General features: G+C 45.3%; 1 protein-coding gene across 2 annotated transcripts in view; it reads right to left on the bottom strand.

Annotated features, from left to right (window-relative positions):
* The window catches only part of BCL2L13 (BCL2 like 13), a 624,222-nt gene that overhangs the window by 232,106 nt on the left and 366,949 nt on the right, over nt 1-25,167 (bottom strand). For both annotated transcript variants that reach the window (XM_069628661.1, XM_069628662.1), the window contains one exon: nt 24,257-24,326. In XM_069628661.1, coding sequence (XP_069484762.1) covers nt 24,257-24,326 — 70 coding nt within the window. The remainder of the gene's footprint in view (nt 1-24,256; nt 24,327-25,167) is intronic.

The raw sequence follows: 25,167 nt of genomic DNA, 5'->3' as shown, positions 1-25,167 counted from the left end.
CGGCGGTTCTGCCTATCATTCATCGCTCCTTCTGTTCTGCAGGCATCTTCGGTGGTGTCATCCCCATCCCGGCACAGCGCTTCCTAAGGTAAAGGGAAAAGAACAGAAAAAAGGCATTATTAAGCATTCTGCAAATCTTTGCTTATTTTTAAAGACTATACGAGCTTCAAACGCTTACCTGAATCCCAGCCGCTCTGGGGGAACTCTGTCTCCGGAACTTCTCATCCATCTGCAAGAAGGAAAAGACACTCCAGGTTAGCGTGGAAACATATAGAGGCGCCGCATACCGCGCTTACTCACCGCATTTGTTCTTCATAACCGGCATCCATGCTGAAAATGTTGCGGCACCTTAAAGACACAGAAAAAGAACTCAGTTCAATACAAATACAAAAGGGGTGCATCGCGCTCTCACTCACCTTCAGCGCTACTCATCTCAGCAGCAGGCCGCCATCCCCGGACGCCGGCCATCATCTAAGGAAGGAAAGGAACGAAGTTAGCGAACTGTTCAAAAGACTCATTACACTTACTTGTCGGACTCTTGCCAGTGAAGTAACTAGGCAGCAACGAGCCTGCATCAATCAACGCGCCCCTGCGCTGAAAGCAGGACGGAGAGCACACTATCCAAGAAAACAAGGTGAGCTGTGGATCAAAGGGAAGGGTTGAACCCCGGGGAAGAAGGGGTTCAAGCACACAGAGACAATAGGGAGTTAAACTCTACCAATCCTGTGTTTCAGGCCCAGTCTCCAGCCGAGTAGCCTCCAGGGAAGGGTTCGAGGTAATAAGAGGTCAGAACAGGCTGAGTGACGTCCCCGTGGATACCAGGTGAGCGTTAACCCCAGATACTGAAAAAAATGCATGGTGTTCTCTTCACAGCGATAAGCTTTAGTGATCATGTGTAGGTCATTTACTTGAGCCAAAGGCACTTTTTTACTATTTTGCACATGTGCTCCAGGGCTCGAAATTAAGATTGTATAAGCAGGAGCTAAAAGCAGCTCCAGGGTATTCAGCATTCACCAATGACCAGGAGCTACCAATGAGGAACTAGTGCACAGAGTTCTGCAAATACAAAGTCCACATAAGATGCAAACATAACATTGTCCATTATGTATGACCCCTTATGCTTTAAATGTTGTATAGATGTGTACCAATGTGCATTTATAAACTGTCCCAAACCTGCAGAGTTCAATTCACATAGGTGTATTTATTCAGCATCAGTTGGCCTGAGGAGCCAAAAGTAGCTCCTGGTAGCTGTTGGTATCCAGCTAACCCTGCTATTGTAGGCTACAAGCAGGAGCTAAATAACTCGCAGCCCACCTCAATTTCAAACCCTGTGCTCCATAGCATAGCACATGTTGTGAAAGGGAGGATGTGTGAGAAACCCATGGGTATCCTAACACCTACTGCCCTTGGATCCTCTGCTCAGGTGGCCAGGGAAAGGCAAACACTTTTGGATTCTGACCATGGGGAAGATGCGAGGAACAATCTCCTGGGTGCAGGTTCCTTGGGGATTGGGGAGAGGATATCCGCAGGAGCGGCATTGTATCCCCTTTTCCTTGTGAGAGCCAACCTCCCCCGCCCCCTGCCTTTATAGGCTATTGCAAACCATTTTTCCTAATTTCACCTTATTCTTACCATTATAGTACTGGGACGAGGAAGAGGCAAATAGGAGTAGTACACACTAATATGTTATTTCACCACTCTAGTAATGACACAAGGAAGAAGTCTACAGACTGGTGTAATGGTCAGGCAATTGGAGCTGAGGACTCACACCTGCAAACTGTCAAATGGTTGCAGGTGTATAAAAGGCAGAGGAGAGAGCATCGGAAAAGAGATCTGCAGGAGGGAAGCCAGGTCGATTGTTGTGGGCCTGAGGGGAGCACCTTGTGCTGAAGTAGGCGACCGAGTTGGGTCCTGCGGGAAAGAGGACACGAGCAAGTAACCAGAAGGAACTGTGGAGCCGAGGCTGGGCAGACCATGAATGGGCCACAGCGATGGGAGCCTCACTGATTGGGTGTCGGTAGCAGGAGCTGGAAATTCAATAGCTGGAAGCTACCGACAGGCGGCAGCATCTGCTTGAAGCCAGTGGAGCTGCCGGCAACCAACAGAGAGAGAGGAGCTTAGTGCTAGTGGGGCTCGCAATCCAATGGAACCTTGTGTGCAATCCAATGGAACCTTGTGCGAAGGTGAAGAAAGGAAAAGGAGACACCAGGGGCTGGTGAGTGAAAAGGAAAGAGCACTTTAACTGGGGCGCTCCTGGGGGCTGAAAAAGGGCAAAATTAAATGCTGAATGAATGAATGATGGTGTGCAAGATGCAGTGAACCCAAAGTAAAGGGACATAATAAATAATGCAAACAATATGAACTGTGAGCAAAAGCATGAAGCTATGAACTGTTAAATAACGATCTAAAAAGAAAGCTTTTTACAAGCTTAGGAAACCTTTTGAAAAACCTATGAGATGACAAATTGTTATGAACTACACGTACAATAAAGAATGAATATTATGAAATTAAATAGGAAGCTAGTATTGAATCTTAAAGAGTGTGAAAGCAAGGTGGTGAATGAATGAGCACCACAAAGTGAAATGTTTGGAAAGAACATATGGTGACAAAGTCAAGAGACTGATCAAGAGGTGTATGAAAAGAATACATTGTGGCAAGATCCAGAGATTGGCAAAGAGGAACACATTGTAGCCAAGCCAAGAGGCTGGCAAGGAAAAGCCTAGTGAGTGTGAACCAGCACACAAGTACATATAAAGAATTACCTGTGTGGGCAAGAAAGCCTAGGTTTACCAGTTGCATGCCCTGTAATGGGTGGCCTGTGTGGTCCGACAACTGTGCCTAGACCCGGGATACCCCATCTGTGAAAGCCAAAGACACAAAGAGAACCAATCAAAGTGTATGGGAGAGATTGCTCAAGTGAAACGGAAGAAAGTAGGCTGTATGAACTATTTATTTATTATGCATATAGTTCATAAGAACTTTCAGATACAAAAACATACAATTAATATACAATAAAAGTTTACATATATCAAATGAATTACAATTAAAATGTAGTAACACTTAGATTACTTAAAGGCAGACCATCATGTAATACAAAATTAAGCAGTCCACTGTAGACCAGAAAGGCCATTTCCCACAATTCCTGGTAAATTTGGCAAGTTTCCCTGTAGCCATCATGCTAAGCCACACGCTATAAAGTGCTTTACACCGTGATTTTCTATATCTGTATTTAGGCAGTTACACCAAAATGTATCACTTTTTGAATGTTATCAAGATTCATAACAAAAGACCCTAACAGTTAAACATAAAGGGGGTCATGCGCCAGACATTCAGTAAGTACGTGGCAAGCAGTTTCCATTTTCCCAGCAATACTGCATAGGCAGCAAATCCTAGCCTCCTTATCAATAGCAAGTTCTGGGAAAATAGATGCCCAAACTGGTAGTTTATTTTCATGTAACAGAAGAAGAAATCTGTGCAGTGCGGGAGATAGGCATATTTTAAGATAGCTCTGCGATTCTTTAAATGAATGAGTTCGCTTCTCCATCAATATGAGATAACACTTCAATGTCGCCAGGTGATTGTAGTTGGAAGACCAATCCCAGCAATCCAGTTTTATAACAAATGTCTTCCTTAGCATGTGCAAATCTTCATTCCAGTTTGGTTCCCAATTTATTGCTTCAAAGGTCTTATTCGCCATAATGGTGAATTTACGTTGAGCATTAGCGCTGATTTCCTTTCCCAGCAATTGTAGTAATGGGCAAATCAGAGTTAGTCTTGCTTTCAAATATAGAAGGCAGCGCATTTCCATGACCAGGGCAACCAGGGATGCAAGACCCATTTCCAACCTGATCATTTCGATGGGTACATTTGGGCCTAATTGTAAAATTCTTCTCCAAATGTTGCCCTAAATAGTCTTTAACCAGGGTAGGTCATTCATACTCTGTGCTTTCAGCCCATATAGTAGACGTACAAAAACTCTGCTTAAATAATGTCAATATGTCATATAAGCTATAACCGGAGGCTTCTCTGATGCATCTAGATAACATGTTCGCTATGGCTTTGTGCTTTTCCCCCACAAAAGCAGCCGCATAATCGCATCTGGTTGTCAATTCCAGACCCAGATATTTATTTATTTATTGGATAGATATACATATAGCCAATTGGCTTTGTATAACACATTGACAATACAACATAAATGCACAAAATCTAAGAAACATATTTCATTTTTACATATCCTATACAATACAGTTTAAAATTGCCAAAATTTTCAAGTAAAATGCAACAATAAAATATATCAGGTTAATATCATTGCCTCGCATAAATTTCATCCATTGATCAGATATCTCAGTCATCACAACGTCATTGTTATAAGATTTAAAACATGTAGTTCGCAAATCATTTAAACTTTCACAGCACCTCATTAGATGATGAAGGGACTCAACAACATTTACTCCACACAGGCGACAATGCTTTAACATATGTGTGGATCCAATGTTAGCACAGTCAGTTTCTAATGCAACAGACACATTAAATTTCATCATTAAATAAGTATGAAATGTGCCAGCATTGGGATAAGCAAGAATATATGAGGGAGACGACACTCTACTCAAATATTCATCAAGAAACCTGCCACTGAACTTTTTAGATGCTAGATTGATCATATTTTGTTCATGGCAGTAGTCCTGCACCTTGAGCTTAAGTCTCATTTTTAAAAGATAGAAGAGAGAGAGTACCTGGTTACGACCCATTGGTCCATGTGCGGTGTAGTCTTTGAATGATACCAATGGGACCAATCAGCACATTACCTTCCAGATTAAGATATGCTTTTACAAATGGCACAAAAATAGTTTCAATGCGAAGTGTGACAGCTTTCTCATAGGACAAAACACATTGGCATATGTATGCATACAAATAACTTTTGATATTAAATTCCAAATACAAATATTCCACACTCACTCTTGGAGGGAGACGTAGTAGTTTTCTTAGGAGGATAGATTCAAAGACCACACTACGTTTAACAAACTTGTGCCCCCAAATTTCACAGCATAAAGCAGCATGGATCTAATTTTTGCAAGGTAAATATTAAGAACTGCAATGACCGAATAACAGCAATTGCGACCAATAAAGGCACTTAAGGTGTTAGCAGCCACAATACATCTGCTCTTGATAGTAGACCACTGTTCCTCCCAATTCATCTTTTCATCAATAACAACTCCCAGATATTTGTATGATTTCACCTGTTCCACTTTTTTGCTTTCGAGGCTCCATGAGTATTTCTTCGGTCTACATTTATTTGAGAAGACCATTATTTTGCTCTTATCGATGTTAATAGTCAGACCATTCTCGGCTGAGTAGATAACCAAGGAGTCAAGCATATGCTGAAGGCCCGCCGGGGTATAATCCAACAATAGCAAGTCATCAGCATAGGCAAGCCAACCAACAGTTACTCCATTAACTCTCACAGGGTTAGCTTCTGGGATAAAGAATGCTTTCATCATATCTGCCAAGTACAGATTAAAAAGGATAGCAGCGATCATGCAGCCTTGCTTGACACCGCAACTAGTAGCCATACATTTTGAAAGTTTACTAGCTGCGTTGAGTCTAATGCGTACTGATGTGTCAGAGTGTAACAACATTAACATTTTTAACAGACCTTGAGGGATACCCCATAAGCTTAATTTGTTCCAAAGTCTGTTACGAAGTATGGTGTCAAATGCCGCAGAAAAATCAATATATGCACAGTAGACATTCAACTTGCGTTTTTTCCAGGCATGTTCAATCGAAGATGTAAACATCAACAAATTGTGTGCGGTACTTGATTTGTCTCGCATTGCCAACATTCGAAAGTTAGCCGGGTTATCCCATGATCCTTTTTTATGAACAGTAAGGATATGGCTAGTCTTCCATGATGAAGGTATTTCACCAAGTACCCCTATTTGTTTAAACAAGAGTACAAGTGCAGCACCCCACAGTTCAGGCAGCTTTTTTATTACCATATTGCATTTTTATAATACCATTTTTTTGACCCAGATATTTAAAACAGGCAACATGTTCAATATAGTTTCCTGCCACCACCATCCCTGGTATACAAACCTGTTTTATGGGTGAAATGCATTAGCTTGGTTTTTTCGAAATTCATTTTCAACCCATAAGTATCTGCATATGTTTTTAATTCGAGCAGTGATCTTTTCAGACCCGAGTAAGAGTGGTGACACAGGACCAAATCGTGAGAATATGATAGGCACAACACATTCTCGCCCGCAATACTAGGTGGACAGATATCTGAGTGTTTCAGGTGGGCAGGTAGGTCAGCCATGTACATGTTGAATAGAAGTGGCGCTACAACGCAGCCCTGTTTAACCCCTCTCTGAGTCTCTATAGGCAGCGTCACAGCACCCCCACTATCCACCCTAACCTGAACAATTCTTGAGCTTCTCTTGCAAGCTGCGTACAGCAGACTGAAGATCTTTAGGGCAACCAAATGCTTCCATCTTTACCCACAGTTTTTGCCAGTCTACTGTATCGAAGGCAGCCCAGAAATCAATTGTGCCAATATGTAAACCAGGATTGCCTTTGACTCTTGCCGCCCCAGCGAGAGTATCTAACAGCCATTGGCGGTGCACTGTGCCTGAGCCCACCCATTTGGAATTTACCGAACAGGTTGACAGATTGGACTCATTTCTCCAAGCCATCCAAAAACCAAAGATGCCACATTTTTTCCAGAAACATCCAGCATCGCCAAAAGTCTAAAATTCTCAAGCAAAGATCTCATACCTTTTTTATAAATGGGAACCAACATCGATCTTTGCCAGGAGGTTGTTATATTGCCCTCTTCGCAGACCTTTGTGAAAAGAATATACAACAGTTCTGGCCAGATTTCGGGGGATCTCTTCAATACCACAGTGGGGAGATCATTTGGGACTGGGGCTCTAGAGTCCTTAAGTCGGCTTATTTTTGTTTCAATATCCTCCTGGTCGAAGAGAATAATAAAACTTTCACTTAAACAATGTTCTTCACTGTTTGTGCATTTGGGGCATTGAATCGATCAAAAATATAGCTAACCCAGTACTGCTCCCCAATACAGCATGCGACTTGCTTAGCTTTAGTAGAATTGAACTTCCCTAATAATTTCCACATCTTTCTTGCATCTTTAGTTTTGGCAGCCATCATTAAATAATGCCATTGTGCATTTCAATTGGAGTGGACCCATCCCTTAACTCATCTCCTGTATCTATTTTTCACCAAACGGGTTGCCTTCACCACACCCTGGGGGGGGGGGGGAGAACAGTTACTTAATACTTCGCAGATCGCCTCTCATGACCCTTTTAGCATCCTGGATGGCTTTATCATAATACTGTATGGTTGGTCAGAAAAGTAAAATACCCTTTTTGGATGGTCAGATTTTCCTGTAACCAAGTCTGTATTCCATCCACCGACATGCAGGTGAATTAGTCCGACAAGAGTTCTCTGTCCAATTGATTCTATTACCCCTGTGTTAACCCCAAGATCACCAATCAGGTTTTGCTCATCATGATAATTTCAGCCTGCCATTGTGAGAGTGAGAACTGCGTGATCGCTAAATTTGCTACCTTTCACTTCCAGCTTCATAACAATGGGAACAGAAAGCTTGTTACAAAAGAAATAATCTAATGTGGCTACGTTAGCACCACTTATCTAACGTAGCCTATCGCCAATCACTCGACCGTTAAGCATAAAATAATCCCAGTCAAACAAGTTTTCAATCCATGTGTTAACCTCCAATGTCACACAGTGAGCTTCCATTTCAGTAGTGCAGTTCACATATGGTCAGTTTCTATAATTTCATGCTTAAAGCAACACCTAGAATTAAAGTCTCTGCCAACTTTAATTAGCTCCCGAGCCCCAGCTGCCTCAGTGCCAAAGATAACCTCTTCAATGGATTCAGCAATGTTTTCAGTACATTGTGAGCCCGGTGGATCATAAACGTTAATTATTATGGCGGTATGTTGCTATTTGTTAGACAAACTCTCTTGGCCAGCATAGATGTATTTTCTCCACTAGATTTAACTTCAATGGCTTTTATACAACTTCTCACGTCAATAATTAGGCCGCCATATAGGCGCCCCCTTTGTCCTTCTTTGGCCATGACTTGAAATATTTGGTATCCATCTATGCTAAGCTGCGAGAGCAGCCAACACTCTTGCAGGAGAAATACATCATTTTGAAGCAGAATGCTTAGCAAGGCTATCAAGCAAGTGAAGAAAAAAAACACGTGTTCAAAGAGCTTACTGTCCGGCATAACCCTAGGTTCATTATTCTGAATCGGCCCTCTCAAGATTCCTAGTATATTCTCTTGCAAGGTGGTGGTACAGCTCTTGTTCCCCATGTTATTTCCAACGGTCTTCAAAGACTCCCACAAGGAACCCGTTATCTGTGATTGGGCAACTATAGGGAATATTGATTCAACTGCTGCATCCAGCTCATACCAGAGTTTGCGAAAACTGCTCTTGTATAACCGCACCATGTTGGCAGTCTCAATCGTAGAGCAATGAACTCTGCTAAATTGGTGTTTAGAGTCTTTAATCGGCTCAAAATAGTTGAAATCCTGTGTTTCCAGAATCCTTGGGAGGCAAGAACTTGTGAGTCAGTTTAAAAATAGCAGATCTATTAAAGTAAGGAATGTGTTTTGTAATGCTCTGAGTAATCCGCTTGATAGTAAACACTGGGACAGTATTAGTTACCACCTCCTCAACACTTTTGGCATGATCTGTACTTACCATGCAGAGAGGCCCAGTCAGTAAAGGCTAACCAGGTCTAGCAGATTTTATAAGCTCAGTAGGTGGCTCTAATGCTAGATTTAACAGAGGATCATGGACGGGCTGTTCACTGGTAGTTGGTGCCATCACTACTGACTCGTTCCGACTTGTCATTTATCAACCAACTAGTTAGGATGCCTTTAGTTCTGCCACTCTTTCTTCTTTCTATTGATCTTAGTGTTTGTCTTCTTACTAGTGGCAGTCTCTAATATATTAACTTTCTTCGATACAGCCGTAGCTTCTGGTGCCTGTAGATTAGCAGGTAATTGATGATTCTGACGTTTCTTTTGTCAGCGCCGTTTCCTTGTTAAGTAAATGGTGGAAGTGTCAATAATTACGTCACCGTACTCGATTTGTACTAAACTTGCATCCTCTGGTCTAATGACCTGGTAAGGCAAGTTTCCCCAACTGAAGTTCCGAAATGTTTGCTTGCGCTTCGATAGCAGCAATAAGGTTGTTCAGATCTATATCCCTGTCTGCTAAATTTATTTTGGTACTGGGAGCACGCATAACCTCATCCAGTATTTTACCGCTCATCGTATCAGTGACCTCAATTATTGAGCAAGAGTCCTCATCCATAGGGCACAAAGTAGGTGAAACAGATAGTCTTTGTGTTCCACTGTTGTTCAAAAGGTAGGTTAGGTGGAGTGGCAGAGGCTTAATTACTTCCAGGCTACTTGGCTAGTTAGGACTTCCTCAAGCATTACAGATCCTGACTGTTTTTCCGTACCAAAGGTATCACGCAAAGTATAAAATAGGGCCAGCAGTGAGTCGCTGTTATCAATTGCGGCCAGGGAAGGGTCCGAAATATTAACAATGGTACTATTCGCAACATCTTGGATCTGCGATTGACATTCGTGCGGGTCCTCAGGGACATCAATATGTTGTGTGGTAAGTTCAATAAGGAAAAAAAACTATAGTGCCAGCCCCTTTGTCCTTTAATGTTATGTTTCATGGGGAGCTGGTCACCTGTATACCAGTTTTGTGGCCCTTAGAGGAAGATACAGTGGAGGCATAGTCTTTCACGTAGGGATAATTAATCTGCAGGTTATAATTATTAGCCCTAGGGCGCAACTTGCCCAGCATTATTAAAAAGAGCTTACAGTTTACACAATTAAGGGGTAGAGCACATTGGGTTCTGCTCAATACCAGACAAGCCTTCAAATCCACAGCAAGTTGTTAAATTGACATCAAATGCCTTCAGTGCGCGTTGGCAGAAACTGCTAATTCTTTACCGGTTCTCACGTTGGACTAAGCAGGTACTGGACCGTAATACCTCAACCGCAGCCCAATAATGTAGCGTTGGCCCGGAATTACGGAGCTTAAACTCCAGCTCACCGGTGAACAGCGTAGAACATGCCTGCTGCACCAGAAGGAGTGTAAAGTTGACCTGGAACTGGTTTTGAATATTGGGAGACTGAACTTCAGTAGAAGTTGGTAAACTGAGTAAGCAGAAGTCTTGAGGAAGGGAAACCCGAGACCTTGTAAGTGTTGGTGAGGCCTTTGGAGAAGAGAACCATGAGGCCATTGTGAAACTATCGTCTTCTAAGGAAAGGGCACCCTGAGATTCCTTTTGAACATTGTTGTCTTCGTGGGAAAGGTAACCCCAAGACGTTGTGGAACCATCTTGAACTTGGGGAAAGGGAGCTGGAGAGTAAAGCCAGGAGCTGCTAGAAGCTCAGAACTTTGTTTAGAACACTATTCTTTTTGTTGCCAACATCACCTACACATGATTTAGCTTTAGTTGTGAGGGCAAGTATAGGTTTTGGATACAGACAGACTTTTGTTGATCTTACTGACTCAGACAATCCTTCGTTTCTTGAGGAAAATCACACCTTAGAATAGGGCAAGTTAGGCCTTCAACCATGCTGACATTTAAGTTAATAAACCATTGTTTGAACTTTGAATCGGTTGTCTGTGACTTGCTTCGTGATGCCTTCACAAATGTTGTCAGCAGTGGAATGCAGCTCAACCGATACAAGTTGGGAACCCTAAAATATGCAAAGCTAAGTACCAGAGCATCAGACCCATCAGTATCCACAAAGGGATCTATTGGGTTTGATATTTGCAGAAGTAGGAACGCGATTATTCCTCCAGGTGAAAGAAGACTGATACCTACAGATTTGATTCTAATTCCACCCCCTGGTACTGATATCAGACTGGCACCCAAGTCTAGGCTGGCGTTGAGGTTTGGAATTGATGTATTAACGTGAATCATAGACCCAGACTTTAGAGGTGATGTTAAGGTCTTGTTGCAAAACCACAGGAAGGATCCCTTCCAAATCCATCAAGGTGCTAAAATTACCCAAGAGGTGTATGAAAAAATAATGTTCCTTAGAGTTAAAGAGGAGTCCGGGAAAGAAGGAACAGATGGAGGTACTCAAGGTTTCAGAGAGGCAGACGAGACACCGGATGTCCCTCCCAATCCAGAGCCCAAAAAGGGAAAAGAGGAAAACCTGAGAAACTCCCAGATCTAGCCTCTGTCCAGAGGAACCACCCCTTATTGGCTGAAGCATTTTTACAAGTCCAATATGAGCCACAGGGTCATGAGAAAGGGGGACCTTTCTTTTTGAAACATGTGCTTTTATATCGAGGATAGACCATTTCAGAGGGCTTGATAAAAACACAGTTGGTTGTCCCTAAAGATCATAAGTAGGTGGTCATAGAGATAGCCCATTCACATCCACAGGGAGGCATCTATCGCAGTCCAAGACTCGGGCCTAACAATAATGAATACATTTTACTGGGCACGAATACATGCGGATATTAAGAACTTAATTCAGGCTTGTGAATTCTGCCAGAAGACTAGCACTCGTATACCACCGCCAGTTCCCTTAAATCCATTACCAATAATTGAAATCTTTTTAGCCAGGATTGGTATGGATATTGTGGGACCCCCTAGAAACTTCCAAACTGGGAAATAGTAACATCTTAGTAATTGTGGACTATGCAACACGACACCCAGAGGAGTTTCACCTGAGAGCAACTACCACACAGCACATTTTGAAGCACCTGCTCCCCTGCCCCCCTCCATTCCCCACCTCCCCCAAGTTGAGTTTCCAAAGGAAATATTAACCAACCAGGGCTCTACTTTCATGAGGAAACTCATGGGGGAGGTTGAAGAACAAGTTACTCTCTTACCTGGTAACCTTCTTTCGATGGGATGGTCCGACGACGTATTCCATATCTATGACAGGTAATCACCACAGCTGTGCTGCTTCGGAAAATATTAGGCGTCTGCGTCGATGACGCTGATACGCTGTCCTCGAGGGCCTCCGTCGAGCCAACGTTGCCGGATGTTATAAGTAGGTTGCACGACACCCGTAGCCTCAGTTGTAGTTTTTTCCCCCAGAACGTGTGGCACCAATCTTCTGCCAGTATGACCACAGAAAGCCTTGCAGAAACGTAAGCTGCAATCGCATAAGAAATTAAGTAGCGGGGCAGGTAGGGAGGGAGCAATATGGAATACGTCCTCGGACCATCCCATCGAAAGAACGTTACCAGGTAAGAGTAACTTGTTCTTCGAGGGGATTGGGTCCTCCGACGTATTCCATATCTATGACAGACTCCCAAAGCAGTACCAACGTATGGAGGAGGGAAAAGAATTTAGAATATAGAAATTTAGAATGCCCAATTAAATTGCAGAGTAAAGTACCGCCTTGCCAAAGGCCAGATCCTGCCCATGGATAGAATCTAGGGAGTAGTGTCGTACAAAAGTATGACCGAAGACCAAGTGGCTGCTTCACAGATGTTACGAATAGGAACACCCCTCTGCAGGGCAGTAGAGGCAGCCATACCCCTAGTAGAATGGGCCTGTAAGCCTACCGGAGGGTCCTTACCCTCCAAGCGGTAACATTCAGAAATTGCCAAGATAATCAATCTAGACCAAGTCTGCTTAGTAACAGCTTGTCCCAAACGCCTTCCAGCGTAACCTATAAAGAGCTGATCGTCCACTCTGACCCGGGACATGCTGTGAAATGTAGAAACTTAAAGCTCTCCTAGGATCCAACCTATGGAGCCTCTCATCTTCCTTACCAGGGTGCGGAGGAGGATAAAATGCTGGAAGAATGACCTTCTGGCTTAAATGAAATTCCGACACCACTTTCGGAAGAAAGGAAGGACGAACCCTAAGGACAACCCCTGTCCTAATGAAACACTGAAGGGTGGCTTAACAGCCAGCAACTCACTCACTCTGCGAGCGGAAGTAAACGCAACTAAAAATACAGTTTTAAGGGTTAACAGTCTCAAAGGACAAGAATGTAAAGGCTCAAATGGAGCACCCATTAGGAATTTTAGAACAAGGTTCAAATCCCAACCGGGCACCTGGAAAGGTGACGGTGGAAACACATCAGTGAGCCCCTTCCGAAACTGAGAAATTAAAGGAATTTTGAAATAAGAACACTCCTCAGACGAGCGCTTAAATATGGACAGCGCCAGGTAAACTTTAACGGTACCCACTTGCAGGCCCTTGTGGGCTAACGAAAGCAAAAAAGACAGAACCACAGGAATGTCACATGAAAAAGGATCCACATTCTTAACCCTGCACCAGTCGCATAACTTTCTCCAACGGCAACGGTACAGGGACTTTGTTGCAGGCCGTCTGGCCGAAAGCAACACCTCCATCTCGTCTTCAGGGAGGTCCCAATCCTTATACTTCAACCTTTCAGAAACCAAGCGTGTAGGTTGAGGGATCTGACTTCTGGATGGAGAAACTGACCCCCTCCCGTGAGAGCAGATCGTCTCGGTAGGGAAGACGGCGTGGAGGGCAGATGGACAAGTCGAGAAGGTCCGGGTACCACGTTCTTCGGGCCCATGCCGGAGCAATGAGGATCATCCGGGAACTGAACCTGCGTAACCTCCGCAGCACTTGCGGGATGACGGGGACTGGAGGAAACGCATACAGCAGTGGGAAGAACCACTCCACCACGAACGCGTCCCCTAAGGTTCCTCTTGGAGGAAATTCCCACGAGCAGAACCTTTTGCACTTCCGGTTGACACTGGAGGCGAAGAGATCCACTTGCGGGTCCCCCAAAGGGCAAAGAACTCCAGGAGAATCTCCTGAGCCAGCTCCCACTCGTGAGAGATCGCGCTCTGCCTGCTCAGAGTATCCGCCGTCTCATTTTCGTCTCCAGCCAGATAAACAACCGAGATAGAAATTTCCAGCTGGATGCCCCAGAACCAGAGCTGCATCGCCTCCCTGCACAGAGGAAGTGACCCTGCCCCCCCGGCCCCCTTTTTTATTGAGGTAGTGCATACCCACTGTGTTGTCTGCCAGAATCAGGACATTCTTCCCTCGCACAGACAGCAGAAAAGCCTTCAGGGCAAGCCTGACGGCCCACAGCTCCAACAGATTGATATGGAGTTTGGACTCTGACGGAGACCAACGACCACTGTCTGTCAACTCGTTGGCATGAGCTCCCCATCCCGTGAGGGATGTGTCCGTCACGATCGTCACCTCCGGCCAGGGCAGCCAAAATGGAGCACCCCTCATCAGATTGCCTTCGACGGCCCACCACAGAAGGTCCTGGGCGACCGAGGGCAGCACCTGAACAGGGTCCGACATCCTGCCGGAGAACTGTGACCACTGCATCTTGAGAGCCCATTGCAGAGATCTCATCCGCAACCTGGCCTCTGGCACCAGAAGAATGCAGGATGCCATGAGGCCAAGCAACCTCAAGAACTCGAACGCCAGGAGACTCTGGGCATGCCGAAACTTGTGCACCATCTGCTGATTGTGATGAGCCCTCACCTGGGGAGTGAAACACTGCCCCAGGGACGTGTCGAGCACTGCTCCGGTGTACTGGAGCCACTGAGTTGGCATCAAGTGGGACTTCTTCAAGTTGAGGGAGAAGCCCAGCTTGTAAAGGGAGTGGCAGGTGACTGACAGATGATCCAGGACCTGCTCGGGAGAGCGCGCCCCGATCAACCAATCGTCCAGGTAGGGGTAGACGTGAATCCCCCTTTTCTGAGATACGCTGTCACCACCACCATGAGCTTGGTGAAAACCCTCGGGCGGAGGTCAATCCGAACGGCAGGACCCGAAATAGAGTGTGAGTCGCCAACCGCGAACCATAGGTACTTCTTTTGCTTGGCATGGATCGGCACATGAAAGTAAGCATCCTTGAGGTCGAGAGACACCAACCACTCCTGAAGTTGAAGGGCCTGGAGGACTTAGAGAGTAACCATCTTGAACTTGTCCTTCCTGAGGAGCTTGTTCAAACCACGCAAGTCCATGGTGGGCCTCAATCCTCCGTCTTTCTTCGAAATTAAAAAATAAGGGGAATACCATCCCTTGTTCCTCTCCGCTACAGGCCCCAGTTATATAGCGCCTTTCTCCAGCAGGGATTTTATTTCCTGCGCAAGGAGCGGATCCGGACTCTTAAACGAGAGATTCCCTGGTCGATTGTCGTGAGGTTTCTGCCGCAAAGGAAGAAAGTAGCCATGGGCTATGATCTCCAGAACCCACACATCTGAAGTAATGGCACGCCATTCTACAAGATGCTGCGCCAGCCTTCCCCCAACCGGCGAACCATGGGACATGGCCTCATGACTGAGCTGAAGCGGCTGCGGCATTGCCTGCGGGTAAAGAGGCAACTGCCCGAGCGGCCTTGGCACCTTGAGTACCCTGTTTACCACCTCTGGTACTCCTACGGTGGGCCCTTTGACTTGCAGTTCCTCTCGATCTACCAAAGGATGAGTAATATCGAAAGGAACCTCCCCTCCATTGCTGTCCCCTAGGATGAAAAGGCAGAGATTGGCGAACTGCAGCGCTCAACAACTTTGCTGCAGCTTTGGAGGTCTGCAACCTCTCAAGGTTCTCATCAGCCTTGCTGCCAAAAAGATGTTCACCATCAAGGGGCATGTTGAGAATCCGGGCTTGTACATCAGGAGCAAACCCAGACTTCCGCAACCACGCAAATCTGCGCATTACGGTGCTCGCCGCCATGGACCGGTTGACACAATCTGCCATGTCTAGACCCATCTGAATGGATTCACACATGGCATCCGTGCCATCCTGAACAAGAGCAAGAAAGAAATCCTGTTCCTCCCCTTCGGGAATATGTTCATCCACCAAAGAGATGGAAACGCGCTAAGGCACACACAGAGTTGGCTGCCTGCAAAGCCATACCCCCTGAAGAAAACACTTTCTTTGCCCAGCCATCAAAACGTTTGTCGTCCCCATCAGGAGGGATGGTAGGGTGCGATGCCCGTTTTGCCGGGGCCGCAGCCTCCTGCACCACCAAACTCTCCGGAGTGGGGTGCGTAGTCAAGTAGCTGGGGTCGCTACTGGCTGGACGGTATTTTTTCGGCAAAGACTTGCTCACTGCCGGGAGACTCTTCGGAGCAGTCCAAGCCGCTGCCACCCTTCTTTGCAAGTCCATATGGAATGGCAGTACCAGGTCAGTTGGAGGACCTTGGTCAAGGATATCCGTCAGGTCATCCTGCAGAAAATCCACAGGCAAACCACCCCAAGTATTCCGTCACCCTCGACATAAGGCGCCGGTACGAGGACTCGGCGTGCGTGCCAGGCTGAGGCCTACCGAACTCAACCTCCGGAGAGGTGTTCAGACCACTCGCGGCGTGCAAGGACTGTCGCAGGTCTTCTAGCTGGCTATGACCAGACATGAGTTTGTCAGGAACCATACCTTCATGAGATCCTTCATCCACCTCAGAGATGTAATCCAGAGGCTGGAATAAATCCCTGGATGAGGGCACAGAAAAAGGCTCTAATACCGGCCTTACTGACTTCTGCAGGTCTCCGGGGCACCTCTGATAAAGCCTCCTCGAAAGGCGTAGACGGAATCAGCGTCGAGCGTGGCACCTATGGCTTAGACACAGGCCTCGAGGGCAGAGCCCCGAGCGTGTCCTTCGACGGTCTCTGCGCCAAAGGCGTCAACGTCTTCTTCGAAGACCTCACAGGCTCCGACGGTCTTGAGGGCGTCGAGGAACTGGACCTGGAGCGGGCATGGCTAGAGCGATCCACCTTGTCCGACCAGGACTTTGAAGTTTCGCGGTGATCGCGACGACCGCTTGAGCCCAAAGGCATGTGAACAGTGTCTCTAGCAGGTTCCCTGCCGGCGTCTTTCGACAGCACGGAAAGAACGGAGCCCTGCGACTGAAAAATCGCCATCATTCCCTTACGAAATGAATCCCATTCCGCAGAAGTGGAATACTTGTTGGGACAAGCAACCCGCTGACGGGCGGAGTCCTCGGACGAGGACGGGTGGCGGCGCTTCCGGGAGTGACTCGAAGAGGCAGAGGAACGGCGGGACCCACTCCGAGACCAAGACCCCCTGGACCTATGCCGATGATGCAGAGTGTCACCCCTCGAATTGTCAGTCGAAAGCCCAGTAGATTTTGACTTCCGGGGCTTGGTCACCTTACTGACAGAAAGCTTCTTACTCTCCCGCAAGGCCTTCGATGTTAACGACTGGCACTCGTCACCATCGTCCGTGGCGTGGTCACAGAGGCACCAGAGGCAGGCGTTGTGCGGGTCCGTCAGCGACATCTTGGAAACACAGTCCCGATACTTCTTGAAACCCGGTCGCGGGGTAGCAGAAGACTAAGACATCATGGAAATCTTCACAAACTAACAGGTTCGAAGAACCGAAAGAATAGAACTCAGAAGAACCGAGGCGCGCCGAGATCTCCGAAGCAAACACGTTCGCGGAAGAAAATGGAACAAGCTATGGGCGTCATGCGTCCTACTTATAACATCTGGTGACGTTGGCTCGACGGATGCCCTCGAGGACAGCGTATCGACGTCAATGACGCAGGAGCCAAAAATATTCCGAAGCAGGACAGCTGTGGTAATTACCTGTCATGGATATGGAATACGTCGGAGGACCCAATCCCCTCAAACAACTGTTATATATCACCACACTACGAACATCAGTATATCATCCCTAGACAGATGGCTTTGTGGAAAGATTTAATAAAACTCTCAAGACCAAAGTGCGAAAGTTGGTGGAACAGGATGGTAGAAACTGGGATGAAATGATTCCATGGGCTTTGCTTGCAGTTAGAAAGACCCCTCGGGCTTCCACAGGATTTTCCCCATTCACATTGCTGTATGGAACTCCGCGATGTCCTAAATACATTGAGTGAAACCTGCTAGGAGACAGGAGCAGCCCCAATCCCACTCACCAAAACTGTAACTATGCTTAAAGAACATAGGACGGCTGTTAGATCTTTGGTTCAGACTCACATGATCAAAGCACAGGAACAACAGAAAACCTCTTATGACAAAAAGGTCTCACTAAGGTCCTTTTCCATAGGTCAAAAAGTACTGGTGACATTTCCCACTTCCGAAAATTAACTTATATCTAATTGCCATGGGCCATATGAGGTGCTGGAACAAATGGGTATGTGTAATTATAAAATCTCACAACCGGATCGCTGTTTAAAAACCCAAATCTACCATGTAAATCTGTTAAAGGAATAGAAAGAAAATCCTTCCGGATCCCAGGCCACCATAATATCTTGTCTGTTGCCAGAGGATACAGACAATAGTGCATTAATTTCCCCTGATCTTAGCAAAAACCAAAAGCAAGACCTGTATGACCTTATACGAAAGTTTACCGACGTGTTTAGAGAGGTGCCCGGAAGAGTGAAGGATATTAATCTCATCCACGCTCCAGAAGGCAAAGTGGTACATTTAAAATCTTACCGATTACCAGAGTCTAGAAAAGCTATCATCCAGGAAGTCAAAACCATGCTTGAAGCTAACATCATCAAGACTTGTAATATCCCCTGGTCCTCCCCTATCGTGTTGGTGGCAAAACCCGATGGAAGTTGCAGGTTTTGTATAAACTTTCGAAAGGTGAAAACTTTGATGCTTACCCGTATGGTTACTATCGATGTTTCCTTCCCAATTTCTCCTGGAAAACCGCACGATTAGCTGACAAGTTGAAAAATACTGAGCCCCAAAAGATCAGATGGGAGGAGGATGACTAAATCCGTTATATGACCTCAAAACAGACCCTATGCCAGGGCCCCATTTTGAAAGTGCAGACTTTACTAAGGAGTTCACCTTCCAGACTGATGTTTCCTTAACCGGACTGCGAGCCGTCTCATCTCAAAAATACAACTGATAGGAACACCCGATATTATACATCAGTTGGAAGTTGTTCCCTCAAGAGAAAAACTACTCAATCATCGAGTTAGAAGCACTGGCAATCAAACTGGTGGGGATACATGTTAAATATTGGGTTGTACGTTTTGACTGCTAACAGACCACTCCCCTTTGGTTTGGATTAGAGGAAACAATCCAATCCCAGGGTCATGTAGTGGTTCTTGGACCTTCAACCATAATGCTTCACGGTGGAACACTGGGAGGTCTGAGAGCAAGGCACCATGGACTTTCTCTCCCAGTTTCCATGTGAAACCCCTGATCCAACCCACATAGGGGAAGGGTATGTGAGAAACCTGAGGGTATCCCACACCTACTCTCCTTGGATATTCTGCTCAGATAGTCAGGGAAAGGCCATTCATTTTGGATCCTGACCCTGGGGGTGGAGATGTGAGGTAGGATCACCTGGGTCGAGGGTCAATGGGGAAAAGGATATCCGCAGGCAAGACATGGTATCCCCTTTTCCTTGTGAGAGCCAACCTCTCCCTGCCCCTGCCTTCATAGGCTATTGCAAACCATTTCCCCTCATTCATAGCATTATAGCACTGGTAAGAGGAAGAGGCGACTAGGAGTAGTACACACCAACATGTCATTTCACCACTCTAGTACTGACATGAGGAAGAAGCCTACAGAGTGGTGTAATGGTCAGGCAATTGGTGCTGAAGACTCACACCTACAACCTGTCAAATGGTTTCAGGTGTATAAAAGGCAAGAGACCAGCAGGAGGGAAGCCAGGCCGAGCGCTGTGGGCCTGAGGGGAGAATCCTGTGCAGAAGGAGGTGGCCGAGTTGGGTCCTGCAGGAAAGACAGGACGCTGGCAAGTATCCCGAAGGAACTGTGGAGCCGAGGCCCGAGCGGGTCGTGAATGGGCCACAGCAGTGGGTGCCTCATTAGTCGGGTGTCCGCAGCAGGAGCTGTGGACACAGAAGAAATCTGATAGCTGGAAGCAACTGGCAGCGCCCGCGGGAAGCGAGTGTAGCTGCCGGCAACCCAGAGTGGTAGAGGAGCCAAGTGCGAGCGGGGGTCGCAATCCAACAGAACCTTGTGTGCAAAGCCGAAGAAAGGAAAAGCAGCCGCCAGCAGATGATTCCAGGGGACGGTGAGTGAAAAGGAAGGAGTGGGCCCTGAATAAGGGCAAAAGTAAATGATGAATGAATAAAAGATGATGTGCAAGATGCAGTGAACCCAAATTAAAGGGACGTAATAAATAATACATACAATATGAATTGTGAGCAAAAGCATGAAGCTATGAACTATTGAATAATCTAAAAAGAAAGCTTTTGACAAGCCTATGAAAGCTTTCTGAAAAACCTATGAACAGACGACAAGTTGTTATGATCTACACGTACAATATATTGCAAACGAAGAACCATTCTTATGAGCTTAGTGCTAGTGGGGCTCGCAATCCAATGGAACCTTGTGTGCAATCCAATGGAACCTTGTGCGAAGGTGAAGAAAGGAAAAGGAGACACCAGGTGCTGGTGAGTGAAAAGGAAAGAGCACTTTAACTGGGGCGCTCCTGGGGGCTGAAAAAGGGCAAAATTAAATGCTGAATAAATGAATGATGGTGTGCAAGATGCAGTGAACCCAAAGTAAAGGGACATAATAAATAATGCAAACAATATGAACTGTGAGCAAAAGCATGAAGCTATGGACTGTTAAATAACGATCTGAAAAGAAAGCTTTTTACAAGCTTAGGAAACCTTTTGAAAAGCCTATGAGATGACAAGTTGTTATGAACTACATGTACAATAAAGAATGAATATTATGAAATTAAATAGGAAGCTAGTATTGAATCTTGATGAAGAGTGTTAAAGCAAGGTGGTGAAGGAAAGAGCACCACAAAGTGAAATGTATGGAAAGAACACAGTGACAAAGACTGGTCAAGAGGTGTATGAAAAGAATACATTGTGGCAAAGTCGAGAGATTAGCAAAGAGGAGGACACATTGTGGCAAAGCCAAGAGGTTGGCAAAGAAAAGCCAAGCGAGCGTGAACCAGCACACAGGTACAGATACAAAAGAACTTGCGTGGGCAAGTGTTGGTGAAGCCTTAGGAGAAGAGAACCCTGAGGCCATTGTGGAACTGTATCGTATTATTGGGGAAGGAAACTCTGAACTTCCTTTTAAACATTGTTGTCCTCGTGGGAAAGGTACCCAAGACTTTATGGTTGTCTCGAGGAAGGGAACCTCGAGACCCTTTGTTTGGAACTGTGCTGTCTTCTTGGGGAAGGGAACCCAGAGATGTTGTGGAACTATCTTGAACTTGGGGAAGGGAGAAGGGGAGCTGGAGAGTAGGCCAGGAGCTGGGAGCAGCTCATAACTTTGTTTGGAACACTATTTTGTTGCCAACATCACTACACATTTTTTTTTTCGCTTTAGTAGTGACGCCAAGTATAGGTTTTGGACACAGATGTGCTTTTAAGTTGAATTTACTAACTCAGACTATCCTTAGTTTCTTTAGGGAAATCCCACTTTAGCATAGGGCAAGTTAGGTTTAGTTAATAAACCATTTTTGTTTGAACTTTGAATCTGTTGTCCGTGTCTTACTTTATGCCTTCACAGATGGTAGTGAAATTACTGAAGGAATGGTACGCCCCAGGCATTTTTGCACATGGCAGGACAGGTTATGCTACCAGTGTAATCTGCCAACAACCGAACTTGGGCAAGAGCCTAAAAGTGGAATGGGGAACAAACTGAGCCCCAGTTAGAGTGCAAATTCTTTCAGCTGCCAAAAATGGTAGGCTTTGAGTACATCAGAGAACATCCTTGCCATTGATCTGCTTTCAAGATGGGTATAGGAATATATGATCCGTAAAGCGGACAGGCTCAGATATGCACCTTTGCCTCCTGTTTTTAAAGTGACAGTGGGTATTAAAAGGTAACGAGGAATTCACTTCATGGGGAAATGATATAGAAGCTTTGTAAAATACGGAATATTCAGCAAACGCTCCATTGACCTTATCACTCGCAATCAGCAGGGGCAGTGGAAAGACAAAATAGATCCTAAAAAATAAAATTTTGAAAACATGCGCAGAAAACTGGGTTCGAAGTAGCCAGGTGCACTGCAGCTTGCTATGATGAGCATGTGACAAACTGCAAACTGTTTTAGAGAGCCTGCCTTAAATCCTCACTGGCAGACTGATGCTACATTGCAGTACTGATAAGAACTTGTCAAAGTTGTAAAATACATTTAGCAACCAGTATGGAGGGCACTCTCAAAAGAGGCACCATTTTCAACCTTGGAGCTGGGTGTTTGTGAAACCCCAGCACAGATCAGACGGCTTGGTGAGGTGGCCCAAGCATTTCAAATGTTTTGCTAGTAACAAGTTTTGATGGGCGTTGGTTGTAGCAATACCTGAAGAATCTGCTATGGGCAATCCTGTTTAGTGGTGAAGTTATTTTTCTATTGCACTGTTGCGGTAAAGCTAATTGCGTTGGGCGGTATCCCGGCGCAATTACCACCGGGATAACGCCCAACTCATGATGAGGCCCAATGTCTTGTAATACTTTGGATTTAAATCTCCATAACCTGCACTGGTCATGCAACACTACAGGGGAATGGTCTGCCCGGACGTGGATTGTTAATGTACTCCACTAAATGTATATAATAAAAAAAAAAACGAATAGATGCCAGGTCACCAAAACTAACCAGGAGCATTTCACAACCTATTCAGGATGCCTGTGCCCACAATGTATGCCAGCATTCCTATTGTAAAACTAACATGCACACTCATTCAAACTCTTGCACACATACATTTTACAAAAAGGTAAATTTGCATGCAATATTCAGGCTTATATTGCTGGGGCAGCAAAGTTAAAGAGAACCTGAACAGGTGGTCTGGCGGTAGCAGTTAAAAACGCATGCAACCGCGGCCGGAATCTGAACTTGGTTCTCTAGCAACCAGCGATCAGAGCCTGCATCGAGTTGCTCAGCTCGTGCAGGGGTCTCCAGCACTAATGAAACTGTTAATGTCTTTTTTTTAAAACTAGCATCGGAAGCAAGGGGATGGTGGTGCATTGGGATGAAAAAGATGGGATCATTGGAGGCTGGAGCCCCAAAATTGTCATATGTGGGCAAGAACAGAGTTAGGAAAGAGGACGGGGAAAACAGGAAGCGTGGAGTGGGCCAGAAAAACACTGAGCACTGGAAATGACACAAACACAGATACACAACACAGGGAAGGATTGTCACGCAAAACCTCAGCATCTGTATTTATAAGGCGCAAACATGAGGCAGATCTTCATACATACCAGCATTGCCCCCTTAATTACATACAGGAATGTAAGAAATGGAAAACCATTTATAGCAAAGTGGACCCAAATACCAGGCCAAATCTAAAAGCATGCTGACCAATTAACATCAATGTTACAGTTGTAACATGTGTTTCTTAGTTAGGACACATGTAGTACAACTTCACACATTTAAATATGACATTTACTGAATGAAGTATGCATGAATTCAATATTTTATCTCAAGCCAAAGTAAATTTGCAGCATTTTTACTTTAAACATTTTTTTATTCCCAAATCAAATCACATAGGAAGGGTATGGGCGGGGCCTTCAAGGTGCTCCAAATCAGATGGGGTAGCCCATCCATTCCGGTTCCTCTATTGTATGTAAAGAATATTTAATTAATACAATTCCCAGAATACAAAGCAAAGGACAGAAGGTGACATTCCAGACCTGGAACAATTTGTTAACACTGCAAATGTACAATGCGATGTGAAAGTAAGCATTTAAGGATAGAAGTGTTCACATGTTTACAGCATCTTATTATCACTTTGTGAAAAATAGAGCATTCCCATCTTCATCGGCAAATTTACGAATAAATACCATTCCACGCACAATAACGAATACATTCGGCAGAGAAGAACTGCCCCATAAAAGGAAAGCTTTAGCACCCATTTCAACAATGGCCTGGTCTTGAGGTAATTTGGATTAATGATACATATGGAAAGGCAGCTCTAAACCAGCAGGAGTAGGTACTGGAAACCTTGATGCTGCTGGATAACCTGGTCTGTTTAATAGGCAATCCGTCTTCTCCAATCCTTCCCACTAACCCTGTCTGAATCCCACACCACTGCAGTATGCCTTTTACTTTTTTGGGCACAAGAAAATGATACCATGCATAGCAGCCATTTGTGTTGTCTCAAAATAATTAAAATTCATACAATTTCGACTGCGATGATTTAATGAGGCCAGTTTGGAATCTGTCCACCTACATAATGTGATCCGACTGTTAATGACTTAAGTCACTCCCATGATAAGAGACAAAAGTGATTTCATTTAGTGCAAAATGCACTTCAAGTGAGCAATAAGTCTGTCATACCTTACTCCATCCACTTGTTAGACTTGCCACATCCAGGGTCCGCTGTCTGAACTCTTCATACGTCAGAGCCCTGAAGGATGAAACAAACATGATATTATGTTACAATAATGGACCTTGCTATAGCACAGCTTGATCCATTTGCATGAACTCTTAGCGCTTCTGGTTATGCAAGTAAAAGTTGGTGCCAGTAGGAGCAGAGCAGTAGTTGCGCTTAGATCAGATGAGGAAGGTCATGGTTTACAGCTGCCTGCAAGGTTGTGAGCTGCGTTTGCGTTAAGTTTTACTGGATTTTTGTGTTCAGCAAGCTAGGTCCAGTCCCTTGCATGCAGATTAGCAAAGGGGTGGTGAGGTGGCAAGAGTGAGCTGATAGAGTTAGGGGAATAGTGGGTGCTTGATTTGTGTGAAGCAAGTGGAGGGCATTATTGTAGAGTTGGTGTGGTGCTGGTCAGGGTAGGTGAAGGGTGTAGAAGGAGGAGACTGGCTGATGAATCCTGCAGAGTCATCACTGCTCCCCAGCCTAAAGTCTCCTCCCATGGGGCCAGTGGAAGGCAGCAGCTACCTGATCCGAACCATGGGTGCGGTGTTAGGAGGGTGGATCACGTGGGAGGAGATGGCTCGGGATAAAGTGGCGACTCCTTTGGGAGAGACACAGTCTCTCTTTATGAGGATTCTAGAATTCCCAAATACTTCATGGCATGCTGTAATTGCAGAAGCCACTCCCATGGTAAAATCCAAAAGGCATTTTCTGAGAAACCACCTGAACAGAATAAATCTTACCACCTTGGAATCCATAAGTCACATGTAATGTCTGCTGACTATGATGATTCTGTTATGGGTAAATGTGCAGAACATAATATCACTGCACATCGAATTCACATAACATCCTCTGTATATCAAACTTAAGTGCAACC

The sequence above is a fragment of the Ambystoma mexicanum genome, chromosome 12 (assembly GCF_040938575.1).
Source record: "Ambystoma mexicanum isolate Mex_15411 chromosome 12, UKY_AmexF1_1, whole genome shotgun sequence".
Classification (NCBI taxonomy): Eukaryota; Metazoa; Chordata; class Amphibia; order Caudata; family Ambystomatidae; genus Ambystoma; species Ambystoma mexicanum.
The sequence above is the reverse complement of the archived record's forward strand: the minus strand, read 5'-3'. Positions and strand labels throughout refer to the sequence as shown.